At 45.2% G+C, this 27393-nt stretch overlaps 1 protein-coding gene across 5 annotated transcripts; it reads left to right on the forward strand.

Annotated features, from left to right (window-relative positions):
• Positions 1 to 11617: 11617 nt before the first annotated feature.
• PLEKHB2 (pleckstrin homology domain containing B2) lies at positions 11618 to 27102 on the forward strand. 5 transcript variants are annotated; one of them, XM_040073965.2, is made up of 9 exons: positions 11666 to 11693; positions 13108 to 13140; positions 14880 to 14927; positions 15542 to 15694; positions 16400 to 16502; positions 17423 to 17462; positions 19652 to 19741; positions 20908 to 21022; positions 23073 to 27102. In XM_040073965.2, the coding sequence occupies exons 3-9, from the start codon at positions 14891 to 14893 to the stop codon at positions 23207 to 23209; spliced, it is 675 nt and encodes a 224-aa protein (XP_039929899.1). In that variant the 5' UTR covers positions 11666 to 11693; positions 13108 to 13140; positions 14880 to 14890; the 3' UTR covers positions 23210 to 27102. The 5 variants fall into 5 exon arrangements, with proteins under 5 accessions (XP_039929897.1, XP_039929899.1, XP_039929898.1 ...); XM_040073964.2 differs by having other exon boundaries at positions 11668 to 11693; positions 13066 to 13140; XM_040073963.1 differs by lacking the exon at positions 13108 to 13140 and having other exon boundaries at positions 11618 to 11693.
• Positions 27103 to 27393: the final 291 nt, after the last annotated feature.

Raw genomic sequence — 27393 nt, forward strand, 5'->3', positions numbered from 1 at the left:
TGATGGGCTTTGTTACACTGGCTCTCTTCTTCCTGGGAAACCGAGTTTGTAAAGGAACCAGTAATGTCTTCTCAGCTGCAGCAAGCATCTTCCATATCCATGCTGTTTTCATAGCACTGCATGTGATGAGTGCTGGAGGATGTAAATCAAAAGAGAATTCTCCTCAGCTGTCCCCATCCCCTTGAAAGCTCTGTTTATGCCCTGGTAAACTGAGTGCACTCAGTGTATCACGGACATGAGAATAATTAGGCTACTGTCTCCATCCCTGCAGCGTGTACCTCGCTCCGTGCCAGTCCTGTCAGCTGAGGCTGGCAGAGATGATTCCAGCAGTGATGTTGTTTCCTTCAGGCTCGTGGTATAAAGAGTGACACCAGGAACCAGATACTCCCTTCTTCCCTATCTGGCAGTCTTTTGATCCAAGTACAAATGGGAGTTCTATTACAACTTGGCATCATTTTTGCCTCCATTTTGTGTGAAACCAAAGAGCTCCCAGGAGGTCAATGAAGGTTTCTGATGAGAGCAAGTGCATGGAGGAAAACAGAAAAAATCCACTTGCGATTAATGGGGATGTCTGTGTTGTGCTTCTGTTACAGTTGCATTAGTTGTGGAGATGATGTCGTTTATTCCCACACGTACTTCATGAATGAAATACAAAATAAATCTGACAAGTTCCTCAGTAAATTGTTAGGAATGCTTTATACTTTCTCATAAGGAAAGGGCTTTGCTGTAGCTCCTCTAAGCAGCTCCCCCTGTCATCATCGGCTCTTGAATTCAGAGCACAAAGGGTTGGGGGTGAGAGCATTAATGCCATGCAGAGGTTTGACTGATACAAACAGAAAGGAGATGCAAAGCACTTGGCACTCAGCTGGGCAATGGCAGCAGCCAGGCCTCAGATGGAAGCCTCCAGGAATGATTATTACAGTGCACAAGTGCTAGGGAATTCAACTCAGCAAAAGGAAAGCATGTGAGGCATCAAAGATGATTATGTACATTTAAAGGGTAATACAAGTATTAAAGCCTTCCAGCACTTTTTAATGTACCTGTGCTTTTACTGGGACAAGCATTATTTAGGTTATTGGGCAGAGCTCTGTGCTACTGCAAAGCAATACAATATTAATGAGTATTATACACAGTTCTACACCCTTCCCTCTCCCCTAAGGAAAGAGCAAGCAGCTCTTTACCCAAGCTTTGGAGAAATGACACAGTAGTGAGGGTTGGAGGCACTGTTCAGGTTGAAGCTAAAGCTATCTTTGAGTCAGTGACTGCATGAACCCCCTGTGCTCAGGCAGCATCCTGAACCATGTTTTCCAAATGTTCCAAGATATGTGGCAAACCCTAGATCCAGGATATCTCAGTGGTAGTAAATTCCTCACATACCTGCATCAGGAGAAGGATCACTTTAGGTCTGTTTATTCAATGGCACCCCTAAAAGGTGAAGTTGAAAAGAAGAACTCTCCTAGAGAACTGAAGCTGAGATGGGTGGAAGCACTTTCTGGAAAGACCTTTCTGTCATCTAGAGGGAAACTAAAACAAGTACTCTTTCCCTAATTAAGTGCCTAAATGAAGTGTCTGAAGTTTGATGGGATGTATTGGTACCATATAAGTGTCTGAAAAGTGCCTCAGAAAATTAAGAAGCAGGATGATGCACCTTCTTGGATTACTTATAGCATTCATTCCTAACTGCTTCTTTAGGCACCTAGTAAACTGGCGAGTCTACACTTCCAGCTACACAAATAGGGACAGCCTGAGGAAGCTTCCAGGAAATCCTATTACACATTATAACTTGGCTGGCTTCATTTAGCAGTGGAATTACCCATTGCAGGGACTCAGTGGCTGGCAAAGGAAAGGACACCATGAAGGGACTGAGAAATTAGATTATTTCCAGATTAGTGATTTTCACGGATTCGTTGAATTCAAGTGCATCTGAACTCCCGCATGCTGAGTCCACTTCGTGTTCACACAGGTATGCAGCATGTTTCCCTTCACCTTCAGAGCATACCTTCCAGAAAGCTGGCCCACTTTGAATTTAAAACTTGAAAGAATGACCAGGGAGAAGAAGCAGTTTATTTCAGGAATTACTCACTATGCTACTGCATCAAAACCACTAGTTAAAATACTTTCTCTGCAATGCAAGAATCTCAACACTGTTATAAGGGCCTTCAGGTTGTGCCATCCAGAAATTTCATTCATTTAGAGGCAGAATATTATCATTTCAAAGCCCCATTAGTTAGATACAAACACCTCAGAGCTCCAGAAAAGTTAGGGCAGATGTGTAGAGTACGTGTTTGTTGTAAATGCTGTTGTAAAATAAATGGATACCTGGACTTTCTTGTTGTCTTCAGGTCTCTGAGGAGTTGTCACATGGCAGTTGACAGGAGCCAATCCTTGCTGAACATGAGGGCTGGGGACATGGCTTTTTTTCCTGCACTGGCCTAATGCTTTGATTCAGCCCTGACACCTATCAGTTTGAACAGTTTCAGCAAAGTGCCTGAAATAAACGCCTCTTACGTGCTGAATTAGGACTGCTGGATCTCAAACTGAGCAAATTTGGAGGGAATGTGAACTCTTGTAATATGCCTTAAACTTTATAAGTGCTTGGTTCTCCAGTAATTTTTTCTCTTACTTCTATTACAGTAGGGCCTGGCTGAGACCAGACCTCAATGTGAAGGGGACCACACAAAACACAGCAGGAAAAATTCATGTCCCACAGATCTTACATTTTTCTGAAGGTTTGTGACTTTTTTCAGAGTCAAGTGACACTTGAACAAAGAATGTTTGAAATTTGCTATCCACTTTTATGTCTTTGGCTGAAATAATTTCTTTGAAGGCATGGGTGTTGGTTGAATGTGCACCTTGAAATACAGACACAGCTGACAATAAAATCACAGTGAAACCACAATCCCTGAAATCACTCTATCTGCTTTTCTTGCTTGAATGGTTTTGGAAAACAGCTTTCTGCTTTGGAGCCAACTTATTAACATGCTCAAAGTAAATAAACAGCACCTTATCTGGTGAGCTGGCCTCAGAGATGGGTTGCATTAACCCTTTTTGTACAGCTCAGTTAAATAAGTTACTGGAGGAAGGGCTGTCTCTGTGCACACAGATACACCCAAGCCTCTGTTGTTACTGTGACATAACAGCAGCAGAACTTTCCATTTCTGGTTGTTGTTAGATCATGGGTCAAGTCATGTAAAGAGCTTTCAGTGTGTGCTCAGAAGCCTTTTCTATATAGATGAGGTTTTCAGCAATTGATCCACACACTGTTAAAATCAGTTGCATATTGGCTCACTGCCTGGAGCTTAATTGTTCCCATCACTCTTTTCTGGTGAATGCTTTCTGCAAGTACATAGGAATTGTCAAGTAATTGTCTCCAAAGCTTTTGTATATGCAAAGAGCAGATGATATGGAGAATGTTGTAGAAATTATTTCGCTGCAGACTCCAGGACGGTGTGGATGAATGTAGAAGAGAGATCTCTAAAGTTGGGTTTTAGAAGATGAGGTTTATTGTAAAGGCTGGGGAGGCCTTGCTCTGAGCTGCCAGGCTGCAGCTCGTGGCAAGGCCTAGGGAGGTGAGGGAAGGGAGAGGAAATTCCAAGGGACGATAGTCCTTGGGGAAGGGTGCCAGGCAAAAATAGAGCATCCAGCCCCCTCGGGACCCTTTATGAGGGGGCTTCAAGGTGGGCTGGAACAGGGCTTGTGCCAATGGGGTTACAGATACCTGATACTTCAGGGGAGGGTTACAGGTGTGGGATGAACCATACATTGGGGTGAGACAGAACGTTCCATTTGACCTCTGGGTCTGGCTGCAGGTGACCTTCAGCTGGTCACATAACTGTTTTGCCAGACATCAGTAACTCTCAAACATCAAAACTTACTTTCAATTCTATCTCAGTTACAGGTTTCACATTCTCAGAATCTAAGCAGTCATATTTATAGGGCTTTCTGGCTTCATCCTCCCCAGCAGAATGTTATCCTCCCAAATTACTGCAGAAACAGGCATTCTATAATATTTTTCACTACATTCTAATGCTGGTCTGACACATTAACATAGGGGAATACCTTCATGTGCTTCAAATGGAAATCTTCACAATTTTCATTTTGCTTGCATTTTACAATTAGCTGCAAACACTTCCAGACCTGACACAGTAAGGAAGCAAGAGAGAACATTTCTGCTCTGATTCAAATCCAATCTTAGCAAAGTTTAGATGGCCAGACACTGTGCTGTCACATTAGTGGCAAGGCAGAGAAGGGATGTTTCTTAGTTCAGCCTAGGCATTTATTTCCATCCTTTGTGTCTTTCTACGAAAGGCAAATCTGGGTGCAGGCTGGACAGGGAACGACCAGGCAGTCAGATTTATGTATGGAACATTGCAGGTTTGATATGCAATCTGTAGTTGTGCTCAGACGAGTAAATTCTCCCGATTGCTTCCTCAGGTGCCCACCTCCTACTAACTCTACAAGTTGAACGCTGGTGCTAAGTGTTGAATTCTCTAACTCTTGCAGCCCACAGGTCTAGAAGGTCTTTGCTTCAACATGTGTGTATGTGCAAAATATCCGGTCCCAGAAGTGACAGAGTGGAGGTTAGAAAAGAACAAGAGTAAATGAGAATGATTATTCTGAGGACCTAAATACAAAGGGGAAGATGGAGAGAGACACTTGTGAGACACACTTCCATGCTAGCCTTTTTCTTGTCTGGCAGGAGATAATTTGCTCCTGGCTTGTCTTAGCAACAACAACTGGCACTATGTTGGGTAGCAGCCCTCGCACTGCAATGTGGTCAGAGGACCTCAGTGGGAATCACAGCTTGGCAAATTCTTTTTAGCAAAGAATTCCGAGTACCTGGCTTTGGGCATGTGAAATGCACTGCCCCTCTTACAGGTCCTGTGGTTCTGAAAAATAACTGTTGGACTTCCTATGATTGCTTGGAAAAACCCAGAATACCTCAGCAGATCTCAGCTGTAAAATAAAATACCATCAGTCAAGCAGCTCTAATCCTAGCCAGAGTTCCTGCTGCTTAATCAAAAGGCATGCAGAGGCTTCTGGGAGAGACAGGTATTGGAGTCTGTCCCTAGGAAAAGCAGAAATCAAACACAAGCATGTCTCACACGTAGAGGTGTAGCACACAGCACAGTAATTCCCAAGAGGCAATGGATATTCATCCTCCACTTTGTGTCAGTGTTTTAATGTCTGACCCCTGGAAGAGAAGGGAAAAAATATGGGACCTAATGCAATAGCCTCTGAAGATGTGGTGATTTCTACTGATTGCAATCTGTCCTACTGATTTCTACTGACCTGCAATTTGGCAGGTTGGGTTTAAGAGGGCAGATTCGATATGCATTTGAAGACAAATAGAACCAGGTCTTCAGAGTAAGATGAGGGAATTGACTTTTAATTTACCAGTTCCAGCAAGCTTCAAGAATGAAATTAGGCAAAACAGATGCCCCCTCACCAACAGTTCTTCCAAAGTCCAAATCACAAGCAGCATGTAACTGAAGATAAGGTTAAAAAATAGTCCTAGACGAAAATATAGATTTGGAGCTTCTCTGCTGGTGGCCATTGGACCGTGGCAGTCTGATGAGGGAACAAAAATATTTGACAGTTTGGCAAGGGGAGGTGTAAATCCATTTCACCACAGTGGCACACATTTTCTAGGTGACTGCATCTAATTCTTACTTATCCCTGTGCTTTAGTCCCTCAGTGAAAATGAAGTGTAATTACTCTTTTGATCTCTTCTTTCCTTGACAGGTCTTTCTTTTGGCTATGACTGTAAATCTTCTCCTTTGTGCATGTAGCACTGTCTTTAAATGCTAATGGAATAGTACAGCCAATGTAAAGGTGAGAGTCAAAGCTTAGATAATTCAGAGGAAATGCTCCCACTGATGCTGGCTGGCTGTCAGGCCCAAACACCGTTATTAATGGAAACAGAAATGTTTTGTAGTAGCTTTTTCTTCTCTTCCTCTTCAGAATGGCTGCAAAGAGACAGGAACTTTTCTGCAAGTTGCAAAGGATCTAACCCATCCCTGATAATCCCATGCCTTTCAACACTGCCTACAAATAAAAGCGAGCTCCAAAACTCTGCTCCTGCCAAACAGACCACATCAGTGACAGTGAAATGGCTGTCCAGTGGCGTGACCTGCAGGGATGTCTGATAAGCATGTGGTCTTTCTCCTGCCAGTTTGTTTTTAATCAGATCTGAACAATGGAAGCTGACGATGAAATCCCAGAGTCTCACCCAGAAAGTTCCTCAGCTTTTGGCTGGTCTTTTTGTTTGTCTGTTGCTCTCAGTGTACTCAATCTGCTTCCAGAGAGCTACACTGACCACCAGGAAGCTGCAGATGCCTCTTATTTGAACGTACCTCTCTGTGCTCTTTCCTCCGTAGTAAGTGTCTGAGGAGATCACTTCATTGCAGAAATGAGCTGTCTGGAGTGCTCCACAAACTGCAGGCCAGGAGGAGGAAAAGGAGAGCCAGCATGGTTTCAGTTTCAGAGGAGGAGCATCCTCTACCTTTGTCACAGCCTCCTCATACACCCGGGCAAGTCTCTCACCCTTGCTGTCAGTATGCAAGAGCTAATCCTTCTCAAGCCTTAGCTCACAGCTTTTTCTAAGAAAAATACACTTTTCCTAAGGCATTTGAGTTCTTGAATTGCTCTGAAATGGTTTCTCAGTTCTGTCAACATGTCTGTTCCTCACATCACCTTTAGCAAAATCCAGTTCTTAAGGTTAATGGCAGCTGAGAAGGCAAGAGGCACAGCCCTTCCTGCGTGACTGCAGTCACTGTGCACCTCCATGATCCTGCTCAAGCAGGGTCATCCCAGAGCACGTGGCACAGGATCATGTCCAGAGGGTCTGGATTATCCCCAGGGAGGGAGACTCTGCACCAGCCCTGGGTAATCTGTTCCAGTGAGCCAGCACTGCACAGGAAGAAAATTCTTCCTCGTGTTCAGGTGGAACTTCCTGTGCATCATTTTCTGCCCATTGCCTCTTGTCCTGTTGCTTGGCACCACTGAGAAGAGCCTGGTTCCATCTTCATGGCACCCTCTTTTAGATGTTTATGCACAATGATGAGGTCCCCTCTCAGGGGTCTCTTCTCAAGGCTGAACAGGTCCAACTTCCTCAACCTTTCCATGTAAGAGAAAGGCTCCAGTTGATGCCTTGTTGGGACTACCTAAAAGCAGAGGCCGGACAAAGTTAATGGAATAAAAACCCGTTGTGTTTATTGAAGGGCTCTCAGGTGCATTTAGGACAGACAAAGCCCAGCCAGGGGCTACACCCAAAAATGGATGACAGGGGTTTTTACACAAGTTTGGTCCATTTGCATATTGGGAGTAAATCTCCCAATTACAGCTTCAGGTAATGAAGTCATTTACCCCAAGTTTGCTCCCCCCCAACTCACTTTTGTTCACATTTTTCAGGGCCTGAGGCAGTGAGGTATCCTTGGTTGCCAGGCCTGGAGAGGAATTGTTGTGTCTGACCAAAATGGGGAAGCAGCAGCTGACACTGTGTGGAGTTTAGAGTTATGCACTAAAGAATTGCAGGATGACAAATATATGAAAAATATACAAGCTAAAATCCTAAGGCTTCACAGTGCCCAGACTATTAGCACGTGCTACAGTCTGTGGTGCTGGGGTCTGAGCACTTTTGCAGCCTGCAAGCACACTGCCCATTCCACATGCATTACACACGTGCTGTGCTTGGTTTTTTTTCCTACATGGACACATTATGTTTTGCAGATTTGAGCAGAACAAAACCCAAAGCAATTAAAAAAAATCCATGCCCTTCACTTCAGCTCCTCCCACGTAAGACAATACTCCTGCTGTGACCTGTCTGTAGTTCTCAGGAGGCAGAGCTGTGCTCTGCATCCTGTGCAGGACCTCCATACGACACCACAGGAACCCCTTCAGCTGGGGACACTCCTCTCATGTGACAGCACAACACAAACTCATCCCACAGGGTCATTTTTGCAGGTAAAATCTGCCTAGGAATTTTACTCATGGGTGCAGGTGAATTACCCATAGAAATGGCAGGAACTGAAAGCCAAGAGTTTTTTCCACTGGAGACATGGAAGCATGTTAAGGCAGTCTGCAGAAAGATTTTTTCCAAGTCTATGATTTATCTTTCTGCTCAGGCCTATTATACACGTGGCTAAGACAATACAACCTTCTGGAAAAACAGAAATATGTTCTTTTCCATCTCCCTTTCATCAGGGAAACTTTATAGGCTATGTACAAACTATTGCAACCTGGCTTAGTTTTCCAAATAGTTAGTCAAGCTTGCCTTATTTCTGGACCTATCTTCTGCTCTGCTATTTTCAGCTAATGTCTGACTACTTTCAAGTTGCCCATAACCTTCATATTTAAGCTTTGAAACACTAATAAATAATAACCATATAACCCATTTGGAGTCCTAGTTCTTTGAATTCCTTATTCAGGTGTTCTCCAGCAGTAGCTGTCCTGATCTTTCTGTTGCAAGCAGGGCTCTTTGGTCGAATAATAGCTTACTTGATTTTACTACTTTTTATTTCATTAACTTGTAAGCAATGCTTATTCTGAAAAAAAAAAAAAAAAAAATAGCCTGATTGAGCATGTATTAGTTGTAGTAATATTAATAGCATTAATTATAATACTTAACAATGCTGGCATGTATTTTGTTTGAAATTATTTTTCTTAATGCAAATGTGTATTCTGCTTGGTTTAGAGTCTAATTATATTTTATGAATCAAAGTATGAAATTTGAAATTTAAATTTCAGCCGAAGACCCTCAAATGACTGTGAGAATTCAAATGCTTATGTTGGTGGCAATCAAAATTTAGCATGTATTGAAGAGGTGTATTATGTCAGCTGCATTATGACAAAGAATTAGAAATCACATATGGCTTGATATTTCTACATGCATTTTTCCAAAAAGCAATTCCTTAGATTTTTAGAAATTTAATTTGCCAGTTCAATTTTAACTGGTATGTTGTAACTATGATGGGCAAGTTGAACTTCAGCCTTGGTTGCTTTGATTCAGGACAAGAATGGGAGTAAAAAAAACAGGGTTTGGTAAGTCTTTAACATTCCAAACATTTTTTCAAAATTGTTAGTGAGGGATGAATCTTACATCATGCTTTGAAAGTTACCAGACTGACAGTGCAATTATGAACAGGCTGAGCATTTGAACAAAAGCTTTCACTTTCATACTGCACTCACTGGCAAATGACTTGAAAAGAAATCCCCGGTTGTAATAGTATCCACCTAAATATTCTAGTTCTTTTGCTCAGGGTATTAAAACTCAGGCCTTCGGCTCTGCAGCACAGCTAATTAAAAACTCACTGATCAGTTTCCTCAGCAAATGACGAGCCTGACATGTTTAATTCAGAAGATCTCAGAATGATAAGCCTAAGAGATGTTTGCATGTGTTTCCAGCATATGCTTCAGTTTCTGGCAGACTGAAGATCTGATCTTTCGTGGATCTGTGCCTCTGTCCTGCACCCTCAGATGGGATTTGTGCAGCTCTTCCTGTGGCTGGGTTCACAGCCCTCACCGACTTCCCAGGGTGGGTACAGTACAGGACATCATCCCAGACAGCAGCAGAACAAAGTCTTGATGCTCTGTGCCCATGGAGATAATTAGTTCAGGAAACACCTGCCAGTTGTCTGATGAAGTTTAAAATGGTTTAAAACCTAATATGAAAACTAAAGTTTTATATGAACCCAGACAGCCAATGCTTTGAACACGTGCCAAAAAGGCAGCTGTCCCCTAGTGACTGTTCACCCAGGGTAGGGTCTGTTGGATTCCCCAATCCGCAAGAGGAGTATTTTTCATTCCAGAAGAAAACTGCTCCCTCCCCTGGTGTAAGGTTGTCTTGCTTTCCACCACCAACCTTATATGTATACTCCATTTCTGAAAATACTTTTTCAGCAATGAAAGGTGAGTTTTAGCCTCACGGAAAGGACTCCTACACAAATAGAATGTGACCTACACAAATCTCATTTACTGGTGGTTTCTGAAACCTGTTCTGTTCACAGATGATGATCTCTTTTATCGCTCCTGTTCTGCCTACACCACTTTTCTGGTCCTTCAGAGATACGTGAAAACAAAGGCTACACTACAACCTTGAAGTACACAGTCACAGGCTTTCTATGTAATTTCTAGTTAGAACTGCTTTTGTGCTCAAGAAGAGATTATAGATGGCTAAGAGGAAGTTGAGGAGCTTGTTGACAGATTAAGTCAAATTGTAGCTATGATGAATATTATTTCTGCACTATCTAGTCTTAAAGAGATTGATTGAAGCAAACAAATTAATTATTATTATTTTTTTTTTTCTTTTTACTTATTGTTATAATGGTGGTATTCCCTTCTAGGCTGCCAGAACGAGCCTGGCTATAGTTCTAATAGGAAATTCCATCAATCAAGGGAAATATTATATCTCCACAAGAGGTTGTTCTCATTTGCCACAGTAACTATCTCATACATTTTGCGTTAGAGATGGAAACACCATTTGGATGATGCTGCTAATGAGCTGGTGCCACAGCGCACTGCCCGCGAGTGCCGGCGGAGCGGCGCGGGCGGCACTGACCCCAGCGGAGCGTGGGGCTGTCATGCAGCACGGCCCAGGCGCTGCTCCTGCCTGCCTTATGTAAGAGGTCACAGACCCGCCGGCCTTTCCTGGCCTCCAACACTTGCGTGACAGCCTGAACAAAGCGCCTGCTCCTCTCTATTGCGGTCCCACGGCGTGGGATCAGATACTGGCGAAGAAAAGAAAAAGGCTGATCGCCTTAGTGCCGTGAGGCCGCCGCTGTGCCAGCCGCTGGCCCGGGCAGGAGATGTATTTAAAGCGCCGGGAAAGCGCGTGTGGCGGCGGGGGCAGACATTAACTGGAACGGGGTCACTGTCCCGCAGCCTGCCTTGGCCAGCGGATCCGAGCCTGTGCCGGGCCGGGCCCGTTCCCCCTGCCCGCCTTAGCCTGCAGATCCGAGCCTGTGCCGGGCCGGGCCCGTTCCCTCTGCCCGCACTGCCCAGCGGATCCGAGCCTGTGCCGGGCCGGGCCCGTTCCCCCTGCCCGCATTGCCCAGCGGATCCGAGCCTGTGCCGGGCCGGGCCCGTTCCCCCTGCCCGCATTGCCCAGCGGATCCGAGCCTGTGCCGGGCCGGGCCCGTTCCCTCTGCCCGCACTGCCCAGCGGATCCGAGCCTGTGCCGGGCCGGGCCCGTTCCCTCTGCCCGCACTGCCCAGCGGATCCGAGCCTGTGCCGGGCCGGGCCCGTTCCCCCTGCCCGCATTGCCCAGCGGATCCGAGCCTGTGCCGGGCCGGGCCCGTTCTCTCTGCCCGCATTGCCCGGCGGATCCGAGCCTGTGCCGGGCCGGGCCCGGCCCGTTCACTCTGCCCGCATTGCCCAGCGGATCCGAGCCTGTGCCGGGCCGGGCCCGTTTCCCCCGCCCGCCTTGGCCAGCGGATCCGAGCCTGTGCCGGGCCGGGCCCGTTCCCTCTGCCCGCATTGCCCAGCGGATCCGAGCCTGTGCCGGGCCGGGCCCGTTGCCCCTGCCCGCCTTGGCCAGCGGATCCGAGCCTGTGCCGGGCCGGGCCCGTTCCCCCCGCGGGCACTCGGCGGCGGCTCCGTGCGGGCTCCGGGCCGGGCGGTGCGGGTGACGTCAGGACGGGGCTGGCGCTGCCCGCGGGCGGAGCGGGGCCGGCGGCGGCCGCGGGGAGAGGCAGGTACGGCCGGGGGTAGGGCCGGGGGTAGGGCCGGGGGGGAACGGGGAGTAGGGGGCCCGGCTCCGGGGGGCGGCCCGGCCGCCTCCAGCATCGCCAAGGTCAGCGGGCCGCAGACCCGGCCGGACCGGGAGCGGTGCCCCGAGAGCGATGTCCCGGCCGGACCGGGAGCGGTGCCCCGGAAGCGGTGTCCCGGCCGGACCGGGAGCGGTGCCCCGGGAGCGATGTCCCGGCCGGACCGGGAGCGGTGCCCCGGGAGGGGTGTCCCGGCCGCACCGGGAGCGGTGCCCCGGGAGGGGTGTCCCGGCCGGACCGGGAGCGGTGCCCCGGGAGCGCTGCCGGGGCCCGGCTGTCGGCGGCGGGAGGGCGAGACGCGGCTCTGGGGGCAGCCCGGCCCTGCCCAGACCAGGCCGCTGCTCGGCGGCAGCTGGCGGGGACGGAGCGGAGCCGGCGCCGTGCCCTGGGCGGGCAGAGGCGCGGTGGGCCCGGGGCGCGGTGGGGCTGTCCCGGTGGGAGCGAGCACCGCCCCGCTAGCACCAACCGCGGGCAGGGCTGGGACGGAGCCGCAGCCCCGCTAGCGCCGGGCGCTGGCTCGGAGAGCACAGACCTCACGGGGAAAGGGCCTGCGCAGCGGGGCCGGAGCCACGGAGCTCCAGAAATAGAAAACTTGCGCTGTTCAAGGCGGAAGGGGGCGGGTAGGGTTACGCTTTTACGCCGAGCTTCCTGAACTCTACCCGGAGTACTGAGAGTAAAGTAACCGTGGGGTGTCTGTGGGCACTGCTGCTCACCCCGGGCTCAGCTCCATAGCTGGCACTGGCGTCTCAGCCCTCTCCATCTACACGGATTGCAGGATCAGCTCCACTGCTAGCTCAGCTGCAGTAATCAAAATTGCTCTAGTGATTACGAGCTGCAGGGAGAAACACTTGATCGGTTTTAAAGTGTGCTTTTCCAAGAAAGGGGCTGGAAGAGACTCTGTTGGATATTCTGCATTATATTCCATGCAGAAAACTGCTGTTCCAGGGAGCAAAAAGGGAGGATAATCCCACCTCTTTGCTGGATTGACTCTTAACTCGAGGTCAGTTTAGAGTGCTACTGCTTTTAGATTTCAGTCACCAAAATCACTTTTATTCATATTCGTTGTAAATTAATTTATCTTTGGTTAAGCTCCGTTTTTCACGTTGGTGGCACTGGGCTAGTTTAAGAAGCAGATACTATTCAGATGCAGCTGATCTTGCTAGGCTGTCTTCTAGTTCTGCAAATACGCTTTTAAACATCATGTGGGTGGACTGTGAATACTGAAGGACTTCAAATGAGCCCTTGTGCTTAAAAAGGACAGGAAAGAATATCTAATTGTTTTTGCACCTCCTACTTTAAGTGCTGACAGATTGTTCTCTGTGATTCCTTGCTGTCTCTCCAGAGGTGAAGTTTTGGGCACCCAAACCCTGAATTGGTAAGGGTAGTTGTTGCCTCCGAGCTTGCATGCAAGGTGCTGTACAGCTGCTGAAGCCCTGTTTGCTCTTGTGTCTTTAGACAGCTCTGAGACATTCTGAATGTGAGACTTTGTGAGCCGTTCTGTAATCACAGGCAAAACTCAATTCGCCAAGAGAGAGGTTTCCTTCTTTGGTTCTTCCCCTTTTTGTGTCTGAATTAAATCTAATTATACTGTGTGTAACAGGGTAGGTTAAAAGGTAGGAACAAAATTCCACTGCCTAGTCTTGCAGCAGAACTGAGGTTCAGGCAAATTCTTTTTTGGCTTACAGACTATGAAACAACTTCCAGAAATGGTGATTTCACCTTATTGGACAAACTAGAAGACCTGGAAGCCTCATTAGAGATACTCATCCATTCCTGTGAAAATGAGGAGCAAGTGAACTGTTTCCTTGTAAAGGAGAATCAAGGGCAGAGAAGCCCATGCTGGGGTGGTGGCAGAATGAGGCTCAGCTCCTTGGTACTGCTACAAGTAATATCCATTAGATCAGGAAACAGATGGATGCTTACTGACTTTATATTTTACTAGAAGATTACAAAACTCTTTTTTATTCCCCCTCCCTTCTCCTACAAAACTCTTCTTTTTTCTCCCTTCTCCTCAGCTTTAAACATATTCTGCCAAGGTTTGTCTGGGAGGAGTTCCTCTGTCTATCAAATCTACTGTGCCACCTTTCACCCCCTCATGGCCCCCCCTTTATGCTGCTACCAGTAGAATGTTATTTGTTAGGTTTCAGTATCTGTCTCTCATATTGGATTACAGGCCCCACAGATAATTTCTAAAAAGCAGCCCTCTCAGGGGAGGCTTAAAACGCTTCTGTTCTTGCGTTTCTAGTTCAATTGCACCTGGATAGTTGAGTTTTTATAATCTCTTTTAAAACAATAATCAGAACACCATTAGGCTATAAAATAAAACCTCATTTTCCAATATATCCCATGCTTGATCTCTTTTTTCAGCATGCTCATAAACCAGAATGCAGTGGTCGAGTACTTAATGTCATGCGTGATAACTTGAATTTAACACAGAGCGCTTGCCGTGCTATTTCAAGCTTCATTTAAAAGCTGAGGACAACCGAGAATCTTACTTTATGGGCTTATCTTTTACTAATTTTACTTACTTTATTTACTTACTTTAATTCTTCTTGAAGTGAGTTAGTGATGATTTGAAAGAAATACAAGTCATAAAAACAGTTTTCTCCTTCCTGTTTAAGATTGAACTGTTTCAGCTTTTGTTTTGACTGAACTTTGAGCCAGTGAATGAAAAACACAGAAGAGGAAGTACAGAAAAAAAAAAAAAAAAAGAGAGGCAGGTAGAAGTGAGGGTGCTTGGTAACTTGAGACTGCAGAATACAGGAAGTACACGTAAGCAGAGAGAACAGCTTTGAACAGAACTGCTGGTGAGTCAGGAAGCAGCCATTCCAGTCTGGCTCTTCCCCATTTTCTAAGAGCAGTAGCTGTAAGCTTTTGTTTGCCAGTTAAACATCGAGGTGGTCTCTGACAGTCCCGCTGGAGCGCAGCACTTGTTACGTCCTACAGCACCAGTTGTGCTGAGTATCTTCAGCTGAGATCTACTGTGTCTCTGCAACGTGAGCTGGGTACATGCAGCACTAATAGATGGTACTGAGATGCCTCTTTCTAATGTATTATTGTGAAATACTGAAAACTGCTTTTCTCCCCCCTCCCCCTTCCTCTTCTGCCCACTAGATTAAGCAACAATGGTGTTTGTGAAGAGCGGATGGCTGCTTCGGCAAAGTAAGTCATGGGTCTTTCCTTCCTTCTCTCCCTGTTCTGGGATTTCTTCATAAAGCATCAGAGCAGTTTAGTAATTCCCAGATTTTCTTGAAACAAGCCTCTAGTTCCGTGGGTTGTTTTTGTTGGGGTTTTTTCCTTGTTACTTGTAGGACACATCACATAATGACGTGTCATGACGGCATTCCCATGTGACCTTTGGGTACTCCAGTGGGAAACAGGTTATAAACATACCTGAGATGTCTGACTGGCATTCAGCTTCAGATGCTGCTCTGTAATGAGTGCCGTATAAGTAGGGGCTTGGAAACTTTACCTGATGCCTCAACTTGGTGTCTTTCAATTAATCATGCCCTCTGCTTGTTGCTGCAGCAAGTTAGAACTCAAGCATCAGGTCATGCACTTAAAATGAAACCAGTTTTGCTTTGAATCCTAGATAAAATAAAGCACCCAATTCTCCGATGTTCCCAAGTGGGGATGTTGTAATACAGGATTTTGCTTGGCACTTTGGAATGATGTCTGGGGCAACTGTGAAGGATTTCTGAGTTTATTTTTTATTAACTTTAGGACGGAAATATTTCCCGATATGTGCCCTCAAAAATGACTGTCTGATTTTTAAGGTACTATTTTACGGCGTTGGAAGAAGAACTGGTTTGATCTGTGGTCTGATGGCCGCTTAATATTCTATGATGATCAAAATCGCCATGATCTAGAAGATAAAATCCACATGCGAATCCACTGCATCAACCTCAGAGTGGGGAATGAATGTCGAGGTAATAATGAAATCTTCAGGATTTGTGTATCCAGAGATTCTTTTCAACTTCAGTGCCTGCCCAGCGTACTGCATACAGCACTACTGCTGATGTGAACGTGTCCAAATTGTGTGCAGCTTCACTGTTCTTGAATCCCCGCCACCTTCCAAAAAATCTCAACCACACCGACTCCTAAATTGCTTTAGAGATACCCAGGGTGTGGTATCACTGTGTGATAGGTTAGGTTAGGGTGTGATAGCTCCTGGTAAAGCTCAGTGAGGACAGTTTACCGTGCATGCAGGAGGATGGGATGTTCCCAGCAGGACTGTGTGTCTGATACAGAGCATTCCTGGTGTAATCACAGTGCTGGCTGGGCTAGAAATGGGAAACCTCAGCAGATGTTTTTCCTAAGTTCACTTTTAACATTTGTGAGTGCTCCACTTGGTGCTGACACAAGGGAAGGACACAAGTGCTGGACAGTACTATTTGGTTCTGTCGTGAGACACTTGCATTTTGTAGGAAAGGTGTTCAGAGCTGCTTACTTTCAGGACACTCTGAAGAATAAGAACAGGTCGTTTCCTTCTGGGCTTGTTCTGATGCCATGGAAGGCAGCTACAACTGGCCCTAGTTTATTTTGTCCACACTTGCATGAACTGACTCCCTTCTTGTACATGTGACCATGTAATGCTGTTTATATTTCATAACTCATCTGTTTTTCTCACTCAGATTTCCAGCCTCCAGAGGGGAAGCAGAGAGACTGTTTACTGCAGATTGTTTGCCGTGATGGGAAGACAGTCAACCTCTGTGCAGAGAGTGCAGATGACTGCCTGTAAGACAGAGAATAATGGTTTTGCTGCTTCTCCCTCTTTTGTCTCTCTTTATCTCTCTCCCTAGTTATTTTCCTCCCTTCTAACTTTCAGAGATGTGTTTTAAGAAAGTTTTCAAGCAAATAAAAGCAGGTGACAAAAAACCCAATAGCTCTCCTAGAAGTTGTGTAGATCATGCAAAATAACTGCAAGTTAAGTCACTGAAAACACTGAAGGTGAGGAGGAGGAGAAGAATCTGATTAGTATAATTAATGCAAGACTTGGTGAACAGATTGTTTTAAACTTTTGCCATTCTTCAAGAGCATGTGACGTGGCATTGGCCCAAGGACATCCCAGTAGCAATAGGAGGAATATTCCATTGTGAATGTTATTGTGAATAATACTCCGTAATATTCCATTATGGTGGGCTCTCAGCTGAGCTGGGCTGTGTAGAGTTAGATAACTTCTGTGATCACTGTTTGCCAAGAAGTGTGGTCCATGGAGCTTGCTCGAAGCCCCGTGGCAGGGGAGGAGCTGGGTGAGGTGTAATACCTGCAATAGCAGCGAGGCCCCTGCTCTAATCAGCAGAGATAAACTGTTCTGCTGGGCTGCAGCTCTTCCTGTTACCTCATCCCAAGCAGGACTGTATATTTCCTACCTGTTGTGCTTGCAGCCAGGACCTCCAAAACTGCATCCATTCCTCCTCTTGTTCCTCCTCGTTCTTTCTCAGCTATGCAAAGAAAGTAATTATTTCTCAGTCTTGGTGTAACACCTTTGTGCATTCATTTGAGTGTCTCATTAGGCTTTGACACATGCAGTATCTTAAACTCTTCTCCTGCAGTACCTCTAGTTGCTAACCTTGCTGTTTCATTGACCTGAAAGAAAAAAATGGCATTATCAGTGTTCCACTAACCAATGGTTTTTTGGTTTTTTACTTTTGCAGGGCATGGAAAATTGCTCTTCAGGATGCCAGAACAAACACAGTGAGTGTCCTACCTAGAGTTTATACTGATAGAGAAGCAGCACATCAGTGTTATTTGTGGTCCAGCAGTTTATTAAGTTCCATGCTTCTCTGCTAGAGAAAAACAGGGTCATGAGCATGATAGTAAAGCTTATGGGTGGGGAGAAGAATGATTCTCTGGATCACAAACACATCCTTGCAGCCAAGTCCTGGCAAATATATGCTGTGCGGGAAAAAAATGATTTTAAGGAATGATTTCTTTGGGTGGAAGGGAATGTTTGGAAAGCTGGTCTGTGGGCAGTGAGGCTTGTGGGCAACAAGCAAATCTTCTGCAACGAGCAAAAATGAACTTTTCACTCCCAGTGTTTGTTGCCTTCCAGGTGGGTGCAGTGCTAAAGGAGGCTTACTACACAGCAGCTGTTTGTTAATGTAGATCCATCCCACTGTGGGATGCTTCTTGGCAGAGACAGGGGAAAGAGTGAGATGCTTGGAGGGGAGTACAGGCATACTGAGGAGGAGTGTATTACCTCTGCATTGCCTTGCTAGCTGTGGAGAGAATCAGGAATCATAGAAACCTCTTTGAGTCTTCTCCAGAGCTGTATCTTTGGGCAACCACATCCATCCACTTGTCGATATTGCTAATTTGTTTTTCCTTTAGACTGCCTTCCAGGGTACTCTGCAGCACTAACTTTCCTTGGATGACTAGGCTGAACCAACCCAAGGTGTTTCTGTTTCAGGGGTAATGCTGTGTTTTGTAGAAGCTGATCTCATTTTCTGATGGGTCACATTAACATCACTGTACTGCGGCATCTGTCAGATGATATAACTTAGATTTGTAGACACCCAAAGCAAACACTTGTCATGGCAAAACTACCCCAGACGCGATTGCCTCTGACTGCAGGCATGCTACACTGCCTGTGGCCTTAAATGAGCAGTGAAGGATTTGTCCTCATGCAGAGGACACAGCACCCATGGTCTGTCTGCTCTAGTTTTAGGGGCTTTATCTCGCCTGTGTGTGAGATGGTGACTCCTGGTTTCAGGAGATGGGAACTGCTGTTTTCATGCCTCTGGCACTGCTGCCAGCCTTGGTGGATGGCCCAGAACGTGGCAGTGCTGACCTTGGTCAGCCAAAGCACCCCTGCTACTCAAAGTAGAGCAGGTAGCCCTCTAAACAAGTAGATATATAAATTAACATTTTCCAAAGCTATTAAAGGTAAGTGAGTTTGAGTCTGTAGGTGTGTGACATGCTTTTCAAAAATTCCAAGCATCCAGCAGTGCCTCCTAACTTGACTGGAATAGCAGGTGATCACCTTAGCTTTGAGAACTGTATTGTTTACAGGTGTTTGCAGGCTTGTGCATTGCTTGTACAGAAATCCCTGTGGCAGGGTAGAACTCATGTACTGCTAAGATGTGAGCAGATTTCTCAGGTGATGGAAATACCACTTCAAATAGTATTTTAACAGTGTTTCAAGCAATCCTTAGAATTTTCACCATGAGTTTGACTTGGGTTATTACCATATTATGTCCACAAATGCCATGATTTCGTCAGTCCAAGAGATAATACAACATTTGCTGCTGATGTATTAAAATGTTCCCTCGTGAATTAAAGGATGGGAGCTGGCTTTTGCCTTGGAAAAGGGAATAAGAGCATCACTGTATATTTTGGCTATTAGGGACAAGAAAACAAGGGTAATGTAAGAAATCTTAACTGACTTGGAGAACTTATTCCAAATGGACTCTAGTGTTACCACCATTGCCTCAGGTACCATTTTTGGCTACTGCATTTGTTTCCTTTATCTGCTTCTGCAGAACTTGGTGATACTGCTTTAGGGTGCCAGGATGCAGCCAGCTTAGTTGTGATGGTTTCTTCATCTGAAGACAGAAAATGAACAGGAGGGTAATTTCTAAACCTTAGGCTCTGGAATGGTAGAAGAAGCCAGTGTGCTTGTTTGTACACATATGCGTGTCTGTGGCACTCACACAGGGAAAAAAATTATGGCTCCTTTCTGTGTTTTACCAGGAATTGGTATTCCTCCAGGTCTACTCTCCAGGTACTTTCTTTTTGCAGCCTTTACAAGGTACTCACTGCTTTCTTAACATGCCATGTGGCTAAAGGCTACTTTTCCTTTGGGGTCACTAAGTTTTAAGCCTTAGACTGCTCTGTCTGTCTGTAGGAACAGGTGATAACTGCTCTCTATCCATGGTGTTTAGGGCTACGTGGGATCTGATGTGATGTATGATGAGACTGCCATTTCCTCGGCCCCTCCTCCCTACACAGCTTATGCCACACCATCCCCTGAGGTAAGAGTTGCAGTCAGGAAGCATTAGCATGAGCAAGGCAGCAGGAGCAGCCTCCTTCAACCACTCACAAAGTGCTGCATTGTACTCTTATACCCAGCTTTAAAGCTTTTACAACAGCAGAGAGTAAAGTACCATCTATCTATTGCTGCTCTTATTTGAGATGGATTTCCTTTGAAAGGGATGGGGCACATTTGGTTCTGAAGTGTATAAAGGTGTGGCTGCTCCTTGGAAAATAAAACTTAGACATAAAGCTTCTGAGAGACAGGGCAAAATTTATTTGGCTGATCTTCAAATATATTCGTTGTGCAGCTTCTAACATAAGGAGGTGTAACTGCACTTCCATGTTGTGCAAGCACTGGAAAGGTGTAAGATCAGGAGTTTTTGAAATAGGATGTGATTACTGGAGCTGCCACTTCCACCCAGGAACTATTTCTAAAAACTTCCACATAAGGATTTTGTTGTACCAAGATGTCACAGCCACACAATAACTCTAGTTCTTGGACAGTTCTTTTGCAGTGAAGGAGCAGCTTTGGGACCAAACCAGGATGTGTTGGGGATTTCTGGATGTGCTTAGTGATGTGCAGTAATATGTGAGGGGATAGTCTGGAGGACTATTGCTTGTCACACTATCTGCTCCAGCCTCTCCCTCTTGTTAAAAATCAGTTGTGCTGCTGGAAACTTCCTCTGTGCAACCTCTTTTGGAGAAAAAAAAAAATTTCTAAAACATACAGCTCTAGAGCATTTGTCTTTAAATGTCTTTAAAAACCTGACTTTTGCTTGCAGCATACCCTCTCGGAGGGTTGGTTGGAGTTTTTTTGGGATTGGCTGCTGCCTTCCTGGCACTTCTGCGCTCCCCACAGAGCTGTTATTGGCATGAGGGCAGAGAGGAGAAGCTGGCAGGGCTGCTGTGCCTCTGCCTGATGATCCAGGCCCTGCCTCTGCCGTTGCCTATCCAGGAAATGGAGAGAGCAAATGCTACTTGGGAGTGCTTATTTTTTCAAGCAGCTGTTCTGAATCCATTCCAGGAAGTAGATTGGCTATAGCAGGACAGCCTGGATATTTTAGTAAAACTTTAACTACGTTAGAAACGAAAGCAAATTGAACAGTGTGCTTAATTGGATCCATAGCAAAGTGTACTTGTGTAACTGGTATTTTTAATTTCCCAGGTTTATGGCTACGGCTACGATCAGTACAATGGTGCGTATCCTCCGGTAGGCCCTCAGATCTTCTATGCCTCCAACGGACAAGCTTACGCTCTTCCCTATCAGTATCCATACCAAGGTAATCAGCCACATCCTCCACCTCCCCACAGAAGCTATTCAAGTCAATCTTTCTGGCTTTAGCTCTATTAATCACCATCCTTTACCAGCCACCACTCCTGCACACAAAGAAAGAAACCTGACCTGTAACTGGAACCAACTCCACTCATCCTTTCACAACAAAAGGAGTGCAGTGAAATTGGTATTAAGAGATTTAACCTTTCCAGTGTGATCTCAGCATAGTTACATTGCTTTATACACTCCTTTTGAAGCATACAGAACTCTTAACTACAGCATGTTTTCAAAGGAAAGGTACAAGAGCCAGAAGAAGATGTGATGTTGTGATTCAGTACTCCATATCAGGCATTGATGGAGCTTTTCATACATCTGCCGCTCTTATACCTAGTTTAATTATTTAAATGCAAGTTTCAAAGGTAAATCCACTCCCAGAACAAGGCTGTAGCTGGTTCCTTCCCCATGCGCTGGAATTGCTGTAAGGCAGCATTTCAGCCACATAAAATCTTCTGTTGCTCTGTTCAGGTTTGTATAGCTTTCAATCTCAAAAACAGGAAGCAAAGAGCAAAATTGTGGGGTGTGCTGTTAATCATAGTCACCTTAATTTAGGGCTAGTTTTGCATAGAGCTCCAGTCTCACAGAACCGGGGCTTTAGAGTTGTACCGGTAATAAAAATGAGACAATTAATTGTTTATGATCTGACTCTGCAAACAAGAATATCTATTGAGTTTTTTTTATTTCAGTTTTGAGGGAAATTTTGGTTTACATTTGACATTTTTCAGGTTATTTCACTTGTCTTTCCCCTTTTTTGTTACAAGGGAGGTGTATCAGCCTTGAAAGCTTTTAAAGTTTTCTTTGTCTAAGTTACTGCAGTCCTAAGGTAGAGATGATATATATTCAAACACAGAGGAATGTGTGTTCTGCTGGTTCTGAAAAGCGGTAGCTTTTTAAAAACACAAGAACTGTTTTAAAAAACTTCCAGCAGGCCTTGAAAATCAAGCCAAACCCATATGATAACAGGGCAGCGGTAACTCCCCTGACTGGTTTGTGAGTGCAGTGTGTTAAGATACTGGTCACTGGTTGGGCATAGTAACCAAGGCTCAACGTTGTCCTTCACTAGGGTCACTGCAACAAAACCTTAGGGTTCAAATTCACCACAGCATCTCACTTAACTCCTGTACATTCAGCTCCATTGCTCCTTCTCTGCAGTGACATAATGCTTCTCAGGGGGGAGAGTCATGCATTGTTGAGAGTCACTGAAAGCCTTTTCCAGTTGGATTTAGCTGGATTACTTAAGAATCTGTTACAAAACACCATTGTGGGATTTTCAAGAATATTAAGTCTCCCTGAAATGTCTAGAAACCAGTACTGTTATGTTTGCTTTGCAGCTAGGAACTAAATCAGAAAACATGACAGGTGAAGCTTGTACAAGTCTGTTACAGAGCAAGGGTCAGTCAATGGCTTCTTGAGTCTAAGGTTAATTTCTTACTATCTAAGGTTAATTTCTTACTATCGGCCAATTTTCATCTGAACAGAAATGTAGCAGCTGTCATCACCCTACAGATCAGCCCAGGATGTGAAGGCTGAATTGCAGGAGGCAGTAAATGTAAATAACTGATGCACAGTTTCAGGCAAATTACTGGTTTGAGATCTGCCAAAGATTCTTTCAGGGGGAGGGGGCAGGGGGAAGAACTAAACTATTTGCCTTAACTTCCAGGCTGAATCAGTTTTTAGACCCATTTCTTACATTAAATCCACAAAGTGAATACAGGTAATTCATAGGTTCTTTGCAGAACAATGTTCACTTTCACATTTGTGATGAGTTTTCCTCACAGATATTAAGCTGTTACAAGGCTAAACGTGTTGCTAGGCCCTTGGATTTAATTAACGCGGAGGCTGAATCCAAAGCAGAAATGTATTCTACCTGTGCAGCTGACAAAATATTAGTGTTCATTTGAAGGAGGAACGTGAAAGAATGGCCTGTTTTGAAATTGCAGTGTATGATATTAAGATACACATTTCTTTTGCCCTCCTCCCCACAACCTCTTATCTCCTAGGACCTTATGGCCAGCCCCCTGCAAACCACGTCATCATTCGAGAGCGTTACCGTGACAGCGATGGAGACCTTGCACTGGGCATGCTGGCTGGAGCAGCAACTGGAATGGCTCTGGGATCATTATTTTGGGTCTTCTAGATTACCCTTTCCTTATCTCTGTAGTTCCAAACCCCTTTATTGTGTGCAATAATACATTGGCAATGTTGTTTACTGTTAAACTTTGAAAAATGCAATAGTTATTTTTCAGTAGTGACATCTTAATAACTGATTCTTAACTGTCTTAATGAGAGTTTAAAGGCATCGTTTAGTTAAGTGGTTGGAGATGTTCAGAATTATAAGGATCAATATGAGCACCAGTGTCACGTGGTATCAGTCACCTGCTTTATGAACAGGTGTTCATAACAGGCTGTTACTGGAAACACCATAGGAAAAATGATTTTTTTGGGAGAAGCAGTCTTAAGATCTAGTTCAAGTAAGAGGTTAACAGGAGTCCTGCATTAGTATACACATACTGCTGGCTTTTAAACATTCCCTGGAAAAACACAGAGCTCAGCAGAGATTCCTTGGCATTAGACAGTCTGCCTTGCTTGAGGGTTTCTTTTCTTTTCAGACTTGACTGCAGATGGTAATGTGTTCTCTTAGGTGGAACCCTCTACCTGTCTCTCACACCATCCAGGTGAAGTTGTCTCTGAGAATGCATGAGCAAACCATTAAGAAGCGGCAGCACTCCTCAATTCTTTTATTCTCTCAGAAATGTGAATGACCTGTGGCAAGGAAGAGCAGTGCTTGTTGTTCTAGCTCCTCCTTTATCCTGGATGACTTTTCTCTGGTCAGATGGAAGTTAGCTCTTTAGATCTTTAGCTTTGAGCTCTCTGCAGAACAGCAGACTCGGACTCTATGCCAGCAGCACTGTTAGGAACCATCCATTGCCCAGCGTCTCTGCTCGTTCCTGCCATGGCTCTGCAGAGGCTGCAGGAGGAGAAGGAACTTGAGCAGCCCTTGCTGTGTTGGGCCTGCCAGCCCCTCTGCAGGCAGGAGCAGTCAGGAGGGGAGAGAGCAAAACAAGTAGAGCTTGCACACAGGCACTTTGATACCAGCTGCTTTGCCAGGGCTAGGATAAGATGCCTGCCTCTTAGCCACCAAGGTTTCCTGAACCAGGTTCCTTATTTGCAACTAATAATTAACTGACCCAGCTGAGCTTGGGTTTCTTTTATGCACATTTCCCCCTCACATTCAGCAGGTCTTCTCTTCCCTCCATGACTTGTTGAGAAAAACACTCCAAGGAACCTGTCTGGCTTTGCTTGGATGCATGGTTTCTCTGCACAGTGTGCTGTGGAGTGCAGCTGTTCTGTGTGTTACATGGCCTGTTCTAATCCTTGCTGAGCTGTGCTTGGCAGGGAAAGAATGCTCTGAAGAAATGCATGGGCTTTCTTGTTCAGGTGAATGAGGCAGGGTGCCCAGGTTGAGTTCTTACAGCAAGAGGACTTATTTTTATACTTCCACATTTAGCTTCCCATATTCGCATACTGTTTTAATGTTAAGTCTTACTTATGATTCCGTTCAGAAGAAGGTTAATTTCCTTATGGTTCACAGGGTCTTGTGTCAGGAAAGATGAAAATAGATGAGAACTTGCACCCATATAAATTTAGCTGAAGTCCCGATCTTCTCCATTTAATCCTAAAACTCTCTTGGCTCTACTTATTTAAGTAAGAGGTCCTGGACAAGAGTTTGGGTAGCAGCCAGGAAAAGCACTAGGCTTTCATGAGCCTTAGGACTAACTCAACCAAGTGGAATCACTGGAAGTAAACCAATGTAATTGTGGCTGCTTTACTGGGAGTAGCTTAATCCAGGAGGGTAAACTGCTTTCAGGAGGCTGGCTCTGAGCTGTACACCAATGTGTAAGCATGTCCTTTCACAGGTTAACGCAAGCTGCACGTGTTCTGCCAGTCAGATGTACTGAAAGGACATTCTGGAAGTGCAGAAGAGGACTAAAGTGAAAGTTTCCTATTGCTAGTCCAGACCAAAAGAAATTGCAGTACACTATTGAAGCTCTCTTAGAGACCTGGCAGCCTTGAGGTCAGAAAGGGATGGAATGTAAGTGAACAAAAGTGTCTACCCTTTTAAAAAGTTCTTTAACAGGTGAATTTGATTACAGGTCTATGCTGCTCTTTGGTTTGTGCTTTGCAGTAATGAGTTCTGCAGAATGCCTCCATGTCTTCTTCTTCTTCTGTGATTCTTAACCTGTAAGGAGTAGGGGAGAATAAAACAATTGGGCTTCATATGATTTTTTGAATTTCATAATGATTGGGAAAGAATAGCACAAAGTGAATCAGCTGGGTTTTTTGTTTTGGTTTGGGCTTTTCTTTCAGAAGAACTGTTAGTCACAGCAGGGGGACCCCTCTTTTGTGTTTTCAAGAGATAACTCTGTCTAGGTCTCTGGTTTCTTAAAGTATATGAAATAAAGATTGTTGATTGCAAAACAATTTTCCTGGGTTGAAATTCAAAAAAACAAAAATCTTTTTAAAAGTTCAAGTTGAAGTAATTCTCCATTAAGAAAATAACCTTACACTTCTCAATGGAAAAACACGTCACAAATTGAAGCCAAAGATTCTAGTTTAGCAATAGGCTGCTATTATGCAAAAATCATGAACTGTTTTCTATCTCAGAAGCACAGGCATTTAGAAGCCAGAAAGCAAGTGTACAAAACTCTGCTAGAGCATGAAATCAAGGGCACAGTTGCTTGTAGCCCTGCACGTGCTTGTAGTCTTTCTGAGCTCACTGCAGAGACAGAAGTGGAAACATCCTGGTGTGCAAAGCAGCAGCATGGGGACTGCCACCTGAAGTCCCTGGTTGCTGAAGCTCCGACTTACTTCCTGAAGAATGCCTATGTCTCCTGTTGGAACAGAGCAGAGCTTTGCTCAGATCCACAGTACTGTCTGGCTGGATACACAGTCGTGAATCAACAGCCTTCCTCTGCCCGGCTTTGCACTTCATGTATCTGCAGTTGGTGTGGATGCTGCTGTGAGCTGAAGGAGGTGGGATTTGGGGCTTGGAGGGTCTGCCATGCCAGGTTCTGCAGAGCAGTGATACCACAGTGATGGCAAGAGGCAGCAGGTATGGCAAGAGAATTTTCAAAGCAGATTGAAATGATAGTTTGTTTCTGAATGGTCATTCAGAACTATAATTCCAGTTAGGTTTGCATAGCATGCAAGCACACATTCCTGCTTTGGGCCCAATACTTAAGCCCCTGAAGCTAGGGGAGGTTCACGGGTACCACAGTGCCGCTGGTTTTGTGCAGCGTACACCGTCAGGCAAGGATAAATCTGTTGTACAGCAGTGCCGGTGCTGATGGAGGTCACGAGTCTACATGTTCATCTGGGACTTAGTACTTTTGGCCTCTCAGTTATGGGCAGCTGGAAAGAGCCAGGCTTCCTGAGAGAGGGGTGGGAATGCTCAGCCTCCCGATAAGTCTGACCACACTAAAGAGGTCAACCAGGGCCCCCTCCTGTATTCTCAGTTACATGTGAAAACATAGCTGTTGGCTTCTTTTGCATGAATTTGAGGGAGAGCCAGTCTCTTCTAGTGAGTGGGTAAAGGCTAATGCACTAGGGAGGGGGGGTGGGCAGTGTTTCTGTACAGGACAGCTGCACTGCAACTGCAACTTCCAGCAAAGACACATCTTCCCCAGTGCCAAAGCACATTCCGAGCACTGTCTAGATGTCTGCCCTGCAGTCATCCGACACTGGCTTACTTTGGTTTGTTCAGTGAGGGTTCAGTAGGTGATGGGACCAGCTACGCAAGTGGAATAGAGGAGAACATTCACACCCACGTTCCTCAGATGTGTTTGTGCTTTTCCTCCTCGGTATAAGACTGTGTAAGACATAGAGGGTAGCATGCAACAAGTTTCCCCTCCAGAACCTTTATGTTCTTGTGCACTCCCTGTCTTTACTGCAGCTTTTACTGTATGTCCTCATTCTCATTATTAATTTATAGCAAAATAACCATAGCAATAAAAGTCATATTTAGTGTAATTATTTTGTCTTGGCATGTTTACTAGCCTTTATTCAACACTTCTGATTTAGTTGGAGTATAGACAGCTCAGACTGACATACCTTGACCATCTCAGTTAGTTAGCGTGATGTAAGGCCTGTGAAGTCAGCAAAGTAACTCCACACTAACACCACTACACCAAGATTAGAATTAAGACCTATTTCTTTCTAATGGAGTTGAAGGCTTTGATTCAGAATGCTTAATCTTGGATATATGCAGCACTGATCCAGATTTACAATTTGACATGGTGTTATCAACAGATTTGTACTGTT

This window comes from Hirundo rustica, chromosome 10, assembly GCF_015227805.2.
Source record: "Hirundo rustica isolate bHirRus1 chromosome 10, bHirRus1.pri.v3, whole genome shotgun sequence".
Classification (NCBI taxonomy): Eukaryota; Metazoa; Chordata; class Aves; order Passeriformes; family Hirundinidae; genus Hirundo; species Hirundo rustica.

Excerpts from the sequence above, each read along its gene's own strand:
- PLEKHB2 (XM_040073963.1), top strand. The coding sequence starts at position 14,891 with ATGGTGTTTGTGAAGAGCGGATGGCTGCTTCGGCAAA. Across the intron at positions 17,463-19,651 it reads AGGATGCCAGAACAAACACA|GGCTACGTGGGATCTGATGT; the intron begins GTGAGTGTCCTA and ends CATGGTGTTTAG. Across the intron at positions 19,742-20,907 it reads ATGCCACACCATCCCCTGAG|GTTTATGGCTACGGCTACGA; the intron begins GTAAGAGTTGCA and ends TTAATTTCCCAG.